Here is a 13309-nt window from a genome sequence, read left to right on the forward strand (position 1 = left end):
CAAGTCCCAAAATTTACAATTAAGTGAGTGCTAACTATGCACGTGTATATTTAAAAAAACAGTATCTCTTCATTTAGTTATCTGAGGTATAGAATTTATAAAATCTCCTAAGGTAACAGATATAACAAAGGTTACACCTGCTTAATAAAATTCTATAATCCAAAAGAGAATTTTGTACGTGGTTATACTCCATTTATATTTACATGAGTTGATGTGCATTTCCATATTCGATGAAACAAGAAGATTTGTATTTTTTCAAGTAAGCACAATAAACAGTATTCCGTGTTTGGATTGTATGAGCAAGGGTTGCCTTGATAGTAAGTGGCACACAGATCGAGTACTGTAGGATAATGAATAATACAATATATTAACATTTATATAAATAAATCCAAAACTGTGTTCTTAATATTTTGTGAGAGACCCAGAGAGGATTTTGGCAGCTGAAAGCAGCACCCCTGGCTTTGCCTAGGTAAAGAAATCACAATTTAATGCTGCCAAAATCCTTTCCCACAGGCAATCCTATGCCCAACTACTGCTCCCAAAAGACATATGTACAGGAACATTCATTGCAGTTTTACTCATGATAGTAAAAGACTTGAAACCAACCAGATGGCCATCAAAAGGAGGATGGATAAACAGACTGTGGTAATTCATACACTGGAATACTACACAGCAATTAAAATGACTAAATACAAAACATGGATAAATCTGACAAAAATCATGCTCAGTGATATGTCAGATACAAAATATATACTGTGTTCTTCCCATTTATGAACTAAGCAGTGATTATACAGGAGTAATCACGTTGAGATAATTCATGATATTATACACTTATGATCTGTGCACTTTTCTGTATGCATATTACATACACTTCAACAAAGAAGCATCAAAAGGAATAATGATGGGTATTAAAGAGGGAACGTGATGTGATGAGCACTGGGTGTTATATGCACCTAATGAATCACGGAACACTACATCAAAAACTAATGATGTACTATATGTTGGCTAATTGAACTTAATTAAAAAAAGGAATAATGACAATAATGGATTAAAACATAATGAATCTTTAAAAATCCATTTGTCCATAATACTTCATGAAAAAGGAGAGAAAGGGGGAAAGAGGAAAGATCTTTTTTTTTAATTTTATTTTATTATGTTATGTTAATCACCATACATCATTAGTTTTTGATGTAGTGTTGCATGATTCATTGTGTATAACACCCAGTGCTCCATTCAATACGTGCCCTCTTTAAAAGATCTTCTTGATAGAAGAATGACATCTAATTAACAAAATAAGAAAAATTATCATCGTAACCTCCAATGTAATAATCGATTCAAACAAGGGTCACCAACGGATGTTAAAACCACTGAAATGTTTCAAGAAACACGATATTCATATATTCTCAAAGATTAGTAAGGGGAAAGATGTCTATAAAGACCTGGCAGTGACCACTCTCACCAAGCAGTCATGATAGGGATGGCCTTATATGTGCCTCCTGATGTGATGCAACAGGACATTACACAATAGCACTTGTATTCTTCCTGGAAAGGTTTGGCCTGCATCTAATTATTATTAAGCAAATGAATCCAGAACGAAATGATCGTGCACACAATGGGCACAGACTCTACAAAGATTTCAATGTCAAAAAGAACAAGGGAAGTGGTAGGGGCTGCCCTAGGCTGGGGGGAGACGAAAGAGACACAACCAGATACAATGTGTGAACTCTGGATCCTGGATAAAAAACACTTTCTAAAGGATATTCTGAGGATAACTGGGGAAACTTGAACGTGGACATGTCAGATAACTGTTACTAAGTTAATGTTGATGTTTTTAGGAAATACAATGGAGCTATGAATATGAAACACGCTGTCCTTGTTTTTGGGAGATATATGCTGAAGTATTTAAGGGTGAGATGTCATGATATCTGCAGCCCACTTGCAGATAATTGGGCATAATAAAAGTGTGTGTGTGGGTGTGTGTGGGTGTGGCAGGTATGTGTGGGTGTGGCAGGTGTGGCAAGATTGTAACAGGTGGTAAGTACAGGTAAAAGGTATAAAGTTTATCCTCCAATTTTTCTATGGGCTTGAAAACTGTCAATCTAAAAAAAGTTTTAATATAACATTTAATATATAAATCTGAAAAATAATTATAAATAATTATACAAAATAAAGAACAATTCAAAATAATTCTGAAAAAAGAAATCACATGAAAACTATTTCTAAATAATATGGGTTTTTTTCATAGATTATCTGAGGTAACATTTTACCAAAAGTGCAATTAAATAAAACCATTCTCTCCTGAGTCCTGTTACCTACCATTCAGATGCACAGGTGCTCTGAAACATGCTAAGTTGCTACCAACCCCCAACAGAACACCATGGGTATCTATGAGCTCCTTTTAAAGAAAAAAAAAGTATGGGGACCCTAGTTTTCAAAGATGTACTCATGGTATGGCAACAGCCCTGGCTGCAACCCTGTGATTCTGTTATTTGGTAATAATCAAGGTCACAGTACAAACTGCAGAAGAGAATACTGGAAATACAAAACACCTTTATGTTTTGAGTTCTATCATTTTTGTTTCTCTTAAACTATAATTAGGCTTTATCACCAGGCACTTAAGAAAATTTCAGGAAGATAATTATAAAATGAAATGTAGGGCACAAAATAGTAATATATTCAATAGAACAACTACTAAGGTTTTCAAATGCATTAGCTATCGCTTTGATTTTTCTTAAAAATATCCATATAAAAAAGAAATCTGGTTGAATGCTAACTACAAGTAGTAAATACTTTAAAGCATAATCATATGTTAGAAATTTCTGATATCACACAAATCAAGGCACAACTCAAGAACTTTCATCTTTGCACTATTCCCAAAGACTATCATTAAAATAATAGAGTTCCTCCCTTTCATCTAAAAAGGTTTCTTTTTAAGTTGTACTATAGTAAGGAATTTGAGAAAAAATTATAAGGAAACCAATTATGTAAGAAGACAAAGTGTCCCCCAGAAACCTTAACAATCCAACAGTGAAATGTTGAAACATGTAAGAATAAAAGAGAAAACCTAAAAACTTTAAAAAGAGTGTTATTTAAAATATACACACACGCACACACACCCCTCTAAATGTAAAACCCCTGGATAAAAAAATAAATAAATGTAATATTCATTGATCTAAATCAAAAGTTAGATTGTAATATATAAAGAGAGCCTAGATAGCCTACAGCATCATTGAAAATATCGGAGATCTCTTGTTCAACAAGACTTAATTATAATGCCATAGAATTCAAATAAGACAGAAAAAAACTGTCTTTAAGATGATCTGAGGATTGAAAATTCTACATATAAATGTTTCAATGTGAGAAACTGTGTTCACTGAAAACATTTCAAAGGTATTGGGCCTACAATTGAACCTGAAATTAAAAACAAAAAAGCAAAACCAAAACAACCTTATGAAGCCCAGTAATTTATCCCTTAAAGCCAATTCACTTTTACTGATCTATTTTAGGAACAGCAGAAAAACAATGTGCAGAAAGGACCTGATTCAAATTTCACTATTAGGAGAAAGGAGGGAAACAGCTACCAGATGCATTACTCCTCTAGAAAAACACCATATTAACAAAGAGAAGTTGCCCTAAAGATAAAAAGAAGGGCAGTCACAGATATCTATTTAATCAAGAGATTATATAGCTGGGCCACAAAAAAGAATAAGGCTAAGCAAAACAAAATCAATATAGGACTTCAGGCTAGAGCCATAAAATAGTGTTTTATGAAAGAGTTTACTTTAGAGGGCCAAACTATGCTGCAGATGTAAGGCCTACATCTAATCAATTATAACTTCCAATTCTACATTCCAAATAATTCTCAAATCTTTTCATTTCTTGTCTCTTTGCCAAATCCTATCCATGCCACCACTCTCTTCCCTAGTTGATTGCATTAAGAGTCCTAACTGAACTCCCTTTCAGAGCCTGCCAAAGTATCATTTTCATAACCTTACCTTCAACAACCATGACTTATCTCCCACTCACTGGGCTCAGCCACACGGACCTCTGAAGTGCCCTGAAAAGGACAAGCTCTTCCCGACCTCAAAAGATTTACAAGTGTCCCTCTTCTTCAAATGTTCTTCCTCCAATGTTTGCTCTACTAATTTCTACTTCATCTTTAGTTTAAATGTCTCTTCCTCTAGGAAGATTCTCTGAACCACCAGACTAGGTGAAAAATCCTGCCTTCTTTACAGGTAGCACTGATCACAGTTATTTACCTGGGTAACTGCTGGACATCTTGTTCTACCCAAAGACCACATGTTTGACAAGGGCTGGGATTGAATCTGATTGTTCACCATTTTCTCTCTAGCACCAAGCAGAGTAACCAGGTCATAAGAGACACTCAACAAAATCTGTTCAATGCATGAATAAATAATACTTTTCTCATTATAAATGAATAGCTGTTTATAAACAGTAAGTGGAAATTTTAGCACAAAAACAGTTCTGAGTTATTCCTTTAACCCAAAACACAATCTATCCCTCCATGAATTTTTACTGTTTGCACATTTTTGTTTTGTTTTAAAGCAAAAAGAAAGGGAGTAAGAGTGTGAGTTTCCTGGAGTTTTGATTTTTCAAAGGGAAAATACCTATAACAGAGTGGCCTGTAAGCTTTGGTAGAAAGAGGATAACATAACTGCCTCTGTTCATTAACACAGTACACCACTACATGGCAGTGGTTTTCCTCGTGAGGAAAAAAGCAGCTGCAATCTCCCAAAGAAAATTTTTTTAACTTTTCTATGTCTTCATTCTGGAGTAACTTCCAAAATGGAATGAACTGGAATGAGTTATCTATCTAAATCCCTATGTCCCATCCATTAAAGAAGGACAAAGGAACAAAACATTTATTTCAGCAGATTGCTTCAACAGACAGACCTCAGGAGTAAAGGCAAGAATAGTGATGCTTTTGATAGAAGACAAAATGATAATCAAATAGTTATTCCTATCACAAACCAAATTATAAACATTGTAGAAGAGACCGGTCCACTGATCACCAAGAAACTGCAATATATTACAGTGGTCACAGTTACACAAGTTGGGACTCAATCAGACCTTGAGCACAAAACTCCTTTCACCACTTAATTGGACATGCTACTTTGGGCAAAATTATTTAACCTCATAAATCTCAGCTTCATCATATATAAAATGAGAGTACTACTTTATTTCCCAGATCCTAACTAGGATGTCTTTGAAAAAATATATGTAAATATTTTCTAAAATCAGGATGAGCCTGACAATTGATGTTAAGAGAAACTGAACAGCCATGAAGCAGAGAAATAATTAGCGTGAGCATGTGGAAAGTGAGCTGTGAGAAGATATTTCTTTATCCGATTACACACCTCAGCTGAGTTATTTACACTGGTGGCAATGTACTCACCTGAACTTTAACTTAATTCAAGCTCTTAAAATACCTTCAAAAAGATTCCACTGTGACATAACATTGAAATGAAAAATTACTGCGCTCACAAAAGATTGTAAATCACATGCGATAAAAGTCAACTGAAATTCCTAGTCTTTCAGACTAGACCATATATAACATTTTCAAATGTAGAAGTCAGAGAAGTTGGTATGACTAATTCATGGAGCCAAATACCTAAATGTCAAAATTTCAACTGACCTTCAAGAAGAGCTGCTTAATTTTCAGAGATATATCCTTTAATTAAAGACAAAAAAATAGGAAGTTTAGGGCGCCTGGGTGGCTCAGTCGGTTAAGCGACTGCCTTCAGCTCAGGTCATGATCCTGGAGTCCCGGGATCGAGTCCCACATCGGGCTTCCCGCTCAGCAGGGAGTCTGCTTCTCCTTCCGACCCTCCCCACTCTCATGTGCTCTTTCTTTCTCATTCTCGCTCTCTCAAATAAATAAAAATCTTTAAAAAAAAAATAGGAAGTTTAATGAAATAGAAACCACCAGGAAAATTAACTTTCTTTGCTCTGCCTATGCAATGACAAAGATGCTAACGAGATCTGGGCACAGGTTATAAAAGCAGCATATCCAATATGATGATGCACATAACTGCTAACAGCCAAAAGTAGTTCTGAAAAATCTTACAACTCCCAAATACAAAGGCTTAGATTCCAACATTGATTATGATGCTGAAGAGGCTGGACAACAGATAAATGTTTATTATCACTAGTTAATAATGAAAAGAGAGAGAGAGAGAGAGAGAGAGAGAGAGAGAGAGAGAGAGGAGAGAGAAATAGGTACATTTTTTCCTCCCTGAAAAAAAACACATCTTTCAATCAGTACACCTTAAAGAGTCAAATCCAGTAATATAGATCTTCAAGCTTTTTGGTGAGGATTCAGGGAGATCATAAATAAAACATTTATCACAGGGCACAGCACACAAGTAAGCACTCAATGATCTGTTGTCATTACTGTTATTATTGGGCACAAATTGAAAAAAAGCACGAATTTAAATAATGAGTGACAATAAATTATTCTTTTATAGGCACTTTTATAAGCCAAATATAATGGCCTAAACTTCAGTAAGAATAATAATGTTGTGAAGTTTTCTAAATTCCCTAAATAAAAAGACATTTACTTACATAATAATTATAGCAAGAACTATTTTGCTTACGTGTCAAAGTAAAACCTGGTCTAAACCAGCTATTGATATTGTTTATCATCATTCACCATCCTTTAACGGCAGTGCTGGCATGCTACTTCCTAGTTCTGTCAGTCAGTAAGATTCTAGGTTATTCTAATAGAACTGACAAAAATTAAAAGTTATGAAAAAGACAGCAAGTTCACATATGGATTTATCTACTTTATACAAAAAGTCACAGACAAGGCCAATTGGATCAGAGATGTTTTCCTGTGAACCACACAAGTTTGTTTTTAATTTTAATCAGATTTTAATTAATTGACAGGATTTAACATTCTTTTAAAATCCAGATTTTCAGCTTCCCATGAAAAACGGAATCTGGCAACACTGTGCATAGGACCATAATCAGCTAGAGCTAAGTAGTAGATGCCCCCCTGCCCTGGGCCCCTATCTTCAGATGGCCATCATCTGAAATTTGCTCACTTTAGCCTTTTATATTACCTTCCTAGCCTTTGTTACTATTTGAGTCTCCAACTTTTAATGTGCACATTTGCCTTGTTTCTCTAACCTGGCGTTTCTGCAGAGTTGGAGAGCGGAGCAGATGCTTCAGCTAGGGCAGCTAACGTAGCTAATACTGACGTAGACGAGTTTCCAAACTGAACAGCAGATACACCGGTTTCATCTGTGACAAAAAAGAAGACAGATGTACATTTTAAAGGAGCTTAATCTAATGCACTTTTCTGATACTCTATTTCACTTAATTCAACTCTTAAATGAAGCTTGGATCATCGTTTTGTGGAAAACAAGCTTGGGTAGCATTAGGTTTTGGAAAGATAACATTGCAGTACACTTTGCAATATCACCTTTCTTCAAATTCTTGTCTCATAAAAATCAGTTTTTGCCAATACCAAAGCAAACCAAGGTGACGGATATAATCTTACCCTCATTCTCCAACAGTCCTTTCTTAAAAGGAGGATACCTACTAAAGCATAAAGTCCCAACAGCTATCCTATATGCATCTCAATACCTGTTGCCTTGGATGAATTTTCTGAAGATACCAGACCTGTTAGGTTCACCACCCCTCCAGGTCCGATGATAAACTGTGGTGTGGCGGCATGTATCGTCACTGTGTCCGGACTCTCCGGGTTTGTGTTGATTTGGTTCTGCATAGCAATCTAGAGCACAAATCAACATGGCGTTTTCAGAATTACAACTGGAACATATAGCACAGATTCTCAATGTAGTACAAACACAAACATAAAGGAAATTCTAAAACTTAAGAAGAATCATATAAAACAAATGGAAATCTTTGTATATGGTCTACTAAGAGTGCAGTGATAAATCACAGATAGGAATTTACATCCTAATTCCACTGTTAGGGAAAGCAGCAAAATCCCATGAGAAGAGAAATGGATATCTGGAAGGCTTTTTATAGAACACAGTTGAAAAGATATTTTGCTGCCCTGTGGCTACAGAAATCAAATTACTTAAATATTTCCTCTACCGTATTCAGCAATATATATCATTATACATATAAAGCATGTCCTTCCCAATTAACCATTCTCAATCTTCAACCCTGGCTCCTGAATTGCACTCCTAGGAGTAAAAGAATTGCAAGAGGCATCACAAAATTCATTTTCCTGGACATATAGAATCTTTTAAGTAACTAGCTGAATGAAATTCAGTAAAGATGGTCTTAAAGAAGAGTTCCACTGGGAAGGAGAACAAGAAGACAGGCAAGAGGCAGTGAGTAAAGAAGATAATTTATATCAAAGTTGTGTAGCTGAAGAAAAGAGAAGCAGTACTGGCTATTAGAAAAACTTGCCCAGAGGGGCCCAGGTGTTGCAGTCAGAGTCATGTGATTCTTGATTTCAGCTCAGGTCATGATCTCAGGGTCATGAGATCGAGCCCTATGTGGGGCTCCACGCTCAGTGCAGACTCTGCTTAAGACTCCCCTCTGTCGGGGCGCCTGGGTGGCTCAGTTGGTTAAGCGACTGCCTTCGGCTCAGGTCATGATCCTGGAGTCCCGGGATCGAGTCCCACATCGGGCTTCCTGCTCAGCAGGGAGTCTGCTTCTCCCTCTGGCCCTCTTCCCTTCGTGCTTTCTATCTCTCATTCTCTCTCTCTCTCAAATAAATAAATAAAATCTTTAAAAAAAAAAAAAAAGACTCCCCTCTGCCAATAACTAAATAAATTTAAAAAAAAAGAAAGAAACTTGCCCCAAAACCATAAATAACTATGTTCCCAGATTTTTTTGAGGATGATGAAAAATAAAGGAAACCGATCAGAGTGATAGAGACTGTATTACTCACTCAGGGGACACTGTTATAGCTAGTGAAGAAAAATTTTAGTGGAAGTTTAACAGACTTTGAAAAACCATATTGCATCCAAATACGCAACAAAAATAATTAATAGAATGAAATGTCTAGAAGGGGAATTCAGGAATTTAAAAACACAGAAAGTAATCACCTTATCTAATCTTCTGATGTTACATGTAAAGACTACGGTCTTACAATCAGAAAAATGAACAGTAAATGAACAAAGAGGAAGTGAAAGAGGAAAAAAACTGTCCAAAATAACCAAGTCCAAAATGAAAAGCCAAAAGCTAAACAGCTCAAATCATCCACAAGACAGAGATCCTTTTATTTTCGCAAATTAAAAGCCAAAAGTTACCTGTAATATCTCTGCCAAATCTTCATTCCCATTGTCTATTGAAATATCAAATGCAGTTTTACAAAATTTACTTTGCGTGTGTACATCAGCACCATATTTGATTAAAAGTTCCACCACTTCTTGATGATTGTGTTCTGTGGCCCAATGTAGAGCTGTCATCTTCAACATGTCCTTTGCATTAACATCAGCACCATGCTATAAAAATATTACAAAATAAGAGATTTCTAAAATATGAAATATAAAGAATTCCTAATATGAAAATACTAGCCATTAGGTTCTAAAGCAAGAATCTGCTACCAACATGATCAGCTCTCTATTTTTTTGTGTTGAATAATCTGTACGAATCTCCACACATCACTTAATCAGCTTTCTATCATGCTAACTTTCCTGTTTTCCTTCTCATTTCTTAGGAGTGCAGCAATGATTTTTTCAGTCACCAAGCCGTGAGCATCATGGGATACAATGACATAAGAAGTGAAGAAAAGTTGAAGTGCCTGGGTGGCTCAGTCAGTTAAGCGTCGGACTCTTGCTCTCAGTTCAGGTCATGGTCTCAGGGTCCTGAGATCAAGCTCTGCATTGGGCTCTGTGCAGTGTGGAGTCTGCTTGAGGTTCTCTCTCTCTCCCTCCCTCTGCCCCTACCCCAATTTGTGCATGCACATGTTCTCTCAAAAAAAAAAAAAAAGTGAAGGAAAACTATGAGCATTCCTCCAAAACCCTCTTTAATTCTAGTTCCTTATTTATACAAAAATATCCTTTGCTTTCAAAGCCAGTACAATACAAATAATCAAAAGGGAGCTATCAGGGATACACTGTCCAATATGGTAGCACTGGACACAGGTGCCTATTAAGCACTTGAAATATGGTTAGTCCCAACAGAGATGTACTGTATATGTAAACCCACACTGGAATTCAAAGACTTAACACCAAAAAAAGGACGTAACAGAGCTCATTAATAACTTTTATATTGATTTCATGTTGAAATGATAATATTTTGTATATATGAGGTTAAATAAAATATAATATTAAAATTAGTTTTTACTTTTTTTTTAATGTAGCTAATAGAAAATCTAGAATTACATGTGATTCACATTTGTGGCTTACACTGTATGTCTTCTGGATAGGCTGATCTAAAGGCCAGAATAAAAATCCTTATTTGTATTATTAATTTGTTTGTTAATCATCCAAGCCCCATGTTTCTTTCCATAAGCATTTTAACTGGGTCAAGTAAGACAAAGCTGTAGACCCTCATCATAATGGAAACCAAGGTCTAAGAAATCAACTGTCTGTCAACTAAGAACATACCTAGAGGAAGTTCTTTTTCTCCCACAAAGGTAAACTTTAAGATAATTTTCATCTGATGGGCTTACATACACAAAAATGAGATAACACAGAAAAAAAAACAAGACATTCAATAAAAGTAGTTCCCTTCTCCCTCTTATAAAACCATAAATCCTTTGGGGGCTTACTTTCAAAAGCAGAGTGCAAAAAGAGAACACATACCTTAAGCAAAACCTCCACTATACTGGCATGGCCCTCAGAAGCTGCCATATGTAATGGCGTTCGGTCCACTTTGGTTCTTGCATCCCTACTTACACCAGCTCGGAGTAGTACTTCTGTGGTAGAATAATGTCCATACTGTGCTGCCAGATGAAGTGGAGAGGTTCCCAGCTATCCCGCAAGAAAAAAAAAAATCCACATTTATAATCATTTTTAACACACTTCTATTACTACCTTCTATATTTTCTTTTTACATAGCAAACAGATTATCTTCATATTATCTGTTTACATAGTAACTCAAAACTCAAGAAAATAATAATGTATGCTTATCACATTCTCTTCATAGAGGCTTTCACGAATTCCCATACACTTCTCAATGACAAAGCGAAGTTGGTATTTCATTTAATTCAATCTTGCTTTCTTATTTTTTAACAGATAAATAGCCTAAATAAAATTAATTCCATCAGGAATTAGAGATAATTAGGGTTTGAGAAATTTTTCTGAGAACTGGAAGGTTTTCCACATACCCATCACACAAAATTTCTTTTCATCTATGAAATTCGTATCAAATAAATGTAATAGTGTAGATTTTTACATTAAAGTGTTTTGTAGGGCTTAAAAAATAAATTAAAGCAACTCAGTGATCTTTTTAAATAAGTTTATATAGTCATTTTTCAAGGGAAAAAATCTAATCTGAGGTACACTTGCCAAAGGTGAGTCAGGACAGAACCAAAACAGAGCCCAGTTCTCCTGAAATTGGTTCCATGTGGTGTAGCCACTACATTAACAATACATTCACAATATGCAGGGGAAGTTCTAAAATGTAGAACCTTATCAGAGGCATACAGTTTAACAGGTGAAAATTAGAATTAAGATACAAGCATTTAGAGGCACAGAAAGTCCCTATCAATCTGATTACCAAGGCACTGCTGTTCTAAGAATCAAGATAGTACTAGATGGGGAGCCTGGGTGGCGTAGTCAGTTAAGCAGTTAAGCGTCCAACTCCTGGTTTTGGCTCAGGTCATGACCCTGGGGTTGTAAGCCCTGCATCAGGCTCTAAACTCAGCACAGAGTCCACTTGAAATGATTTCCCTTTCCCTCTCCCTCTGCAATCTCTCTCTAAAATAAATAAATAGAATCTTAAAAAAAAAATGGTTCACTAGAACATGAAATTTGATAAGACCATTACTATATTAGCAACTAAGGTTTTTGTTAAAGCACCTTCCGTGGCAAGCACTATTCTAAGACCTTTACACATATTATCTAATTTACTCTCCTCTTAAGGTACTGTTACTATCCTCATTTGGTAGTAAAAGAACCTAAGGCACTAAGAGGTTACTCTTTTACCTGAAGTCACACATCAAGTCATACATCTTACTTGATGTATGACTCAAGTATATGAGCAAGAGTTTTTGATTAGATACATTACATTTTCTCACAGTAGCCTTCATGACTCCTGAGATCTTAAATTTTCTACCTATTTTTCTCTATAATGCACTCTGGATTTCTTTCCGTATCTTTCAGTTCACTAATTTTCTCCTTAGCTGTTCCTAATCTGCTTAAAATATTATCTAAAATCCTTGTCAGTCTGCTTCTGTTGTTAGTTGTTTCAGTGGGTTATTGTCCAAGTGGCCTTGTGTCTTGTGCATTTAGTTACTTTTGACTGTTCATTTTCCTTGGAATTTCATTTGTGGATACAGGGGGGATGAAGGTACGTTCCCCCAGAAAGAGAATTCATTTGCTTCTGCCAGAAACCTGGGGTAACCTCAGTCCAAAGATCACTTTAAATCCATTTTTTAGTGTACAGTTTTGCAGAATGCACAAGTATTTATGAGTTCAGGTCACAAATGTGTGCAAGGGATGGCCTATGACTCCAAATCCTCATCAATAATTTTTTTTTCTCTCTCCATTTAGTGACTTGTTTCAAGTCAGTTCATTTTCCTTGCGGTACCCTAACAACAGGGGCAGGGGCAGAAGCAGGCAGGAAGAGGGAGGGGGTATTTCTGGTTTATCTTATACAGAGTGCACATCTCTTTGGGATTCCTGAATTAAGAGGAGAGGCTCTCCTAGGAGACTTCTATGAGCAGTCTCAGGTCTCTGTCCTCAGTAACCCATGCCAGTGAGGTGGGAAAACCAACAGGCAAATTCACCAAGTTAGCAAATATTCTTAGGGTGAAATTTCTTTAGGTTCTGGTGTTCACTTTTCAGTTTCATAGTCCCCTATTTTCTTTCTAACTCATGAGTGCACTAAAGATTTTTTTGTTAATCAAAAATTCTTTATTTTTTAAAGACAGATGATGAAATACTTATGGATGGAATGAAATAGTTTATGGAATTTGCTTTAAAGGGAGGCGTGCCTGGGTGATTAGTTAAGAGTCTGCCTTCAGCTCAGGTCATGATCCCATGGTCCTGGGAACGAGCGCCACATCAGGGGGCTGCTCAGCAGAGAGCCTGTTTCTACCTCTCCCTTTGCTGCCCCCACTGCTTGTGCTCTCTCTCTGTTTCTCTGTCAAATAAATAAATAAATTCTTTTTAAAAAAATCTACTTTAAAATA

The 13309-nt window shown here is 36.0% G+C and overlaps 1 protein-coding gene across 8 annotated transcripts in view; it reads right to left on the reverse strand.

Annotated features, from left to right (window-relative positions):
- The window catches only part of GABPB1 (GA binding protein transcription factor subunit beta 1), a 63763-nt gene that overhangs the window by 11392 nt on the left and 39062 nt on the right, over window positions 1-13309 (reverse strand). For 6 of the 8 annotated variants that reach the window (XM_025883902.2, XM_073876988.1, XM_073876987.1 and 3 more), the window contains exons 3-6: window positions 10758-10925; window positions 9258-9452; window positions 7612-7759; window positions 7153-7266 (exon numbers count right to left, since the gene is read on the reverse strand). In XM_025883902.2, coding sequence (XP_025739687.1) covers window positions 7153-7266; window positions 7612-7759; window positions 9258-9452; window positions 10758-10925 — 625 coding nt within the window. The remainder of the gene's footprint in view (window positions 1-7152; window positions 7267-7611; window positions 7760-9257; window positions 9453-10757; window positions 10926-13309) is intronic. The other 2 variants (XM_073876993.1, XM_073876992.1) reach the window with 1 other exon arrangement.

The sequence above is a fragment of the Callorhinus ursinus genome, unplaced genomic scaffold, assembly GCF_003265705.2.
Source record: "Callorhinus ursinus isolate GAN/ISIS: 27379988/994484 unplaced genomic scaffold, GSC_fseal_2.0 scaffold25, whole genome shotgun sequence".
Classification (NCBI taxonomy): Eukaryota; Metazoa; Chordata; class Mammalia; order Carnivora; family Otariidae; genus Callorhinus; species Callorhinus ursinus.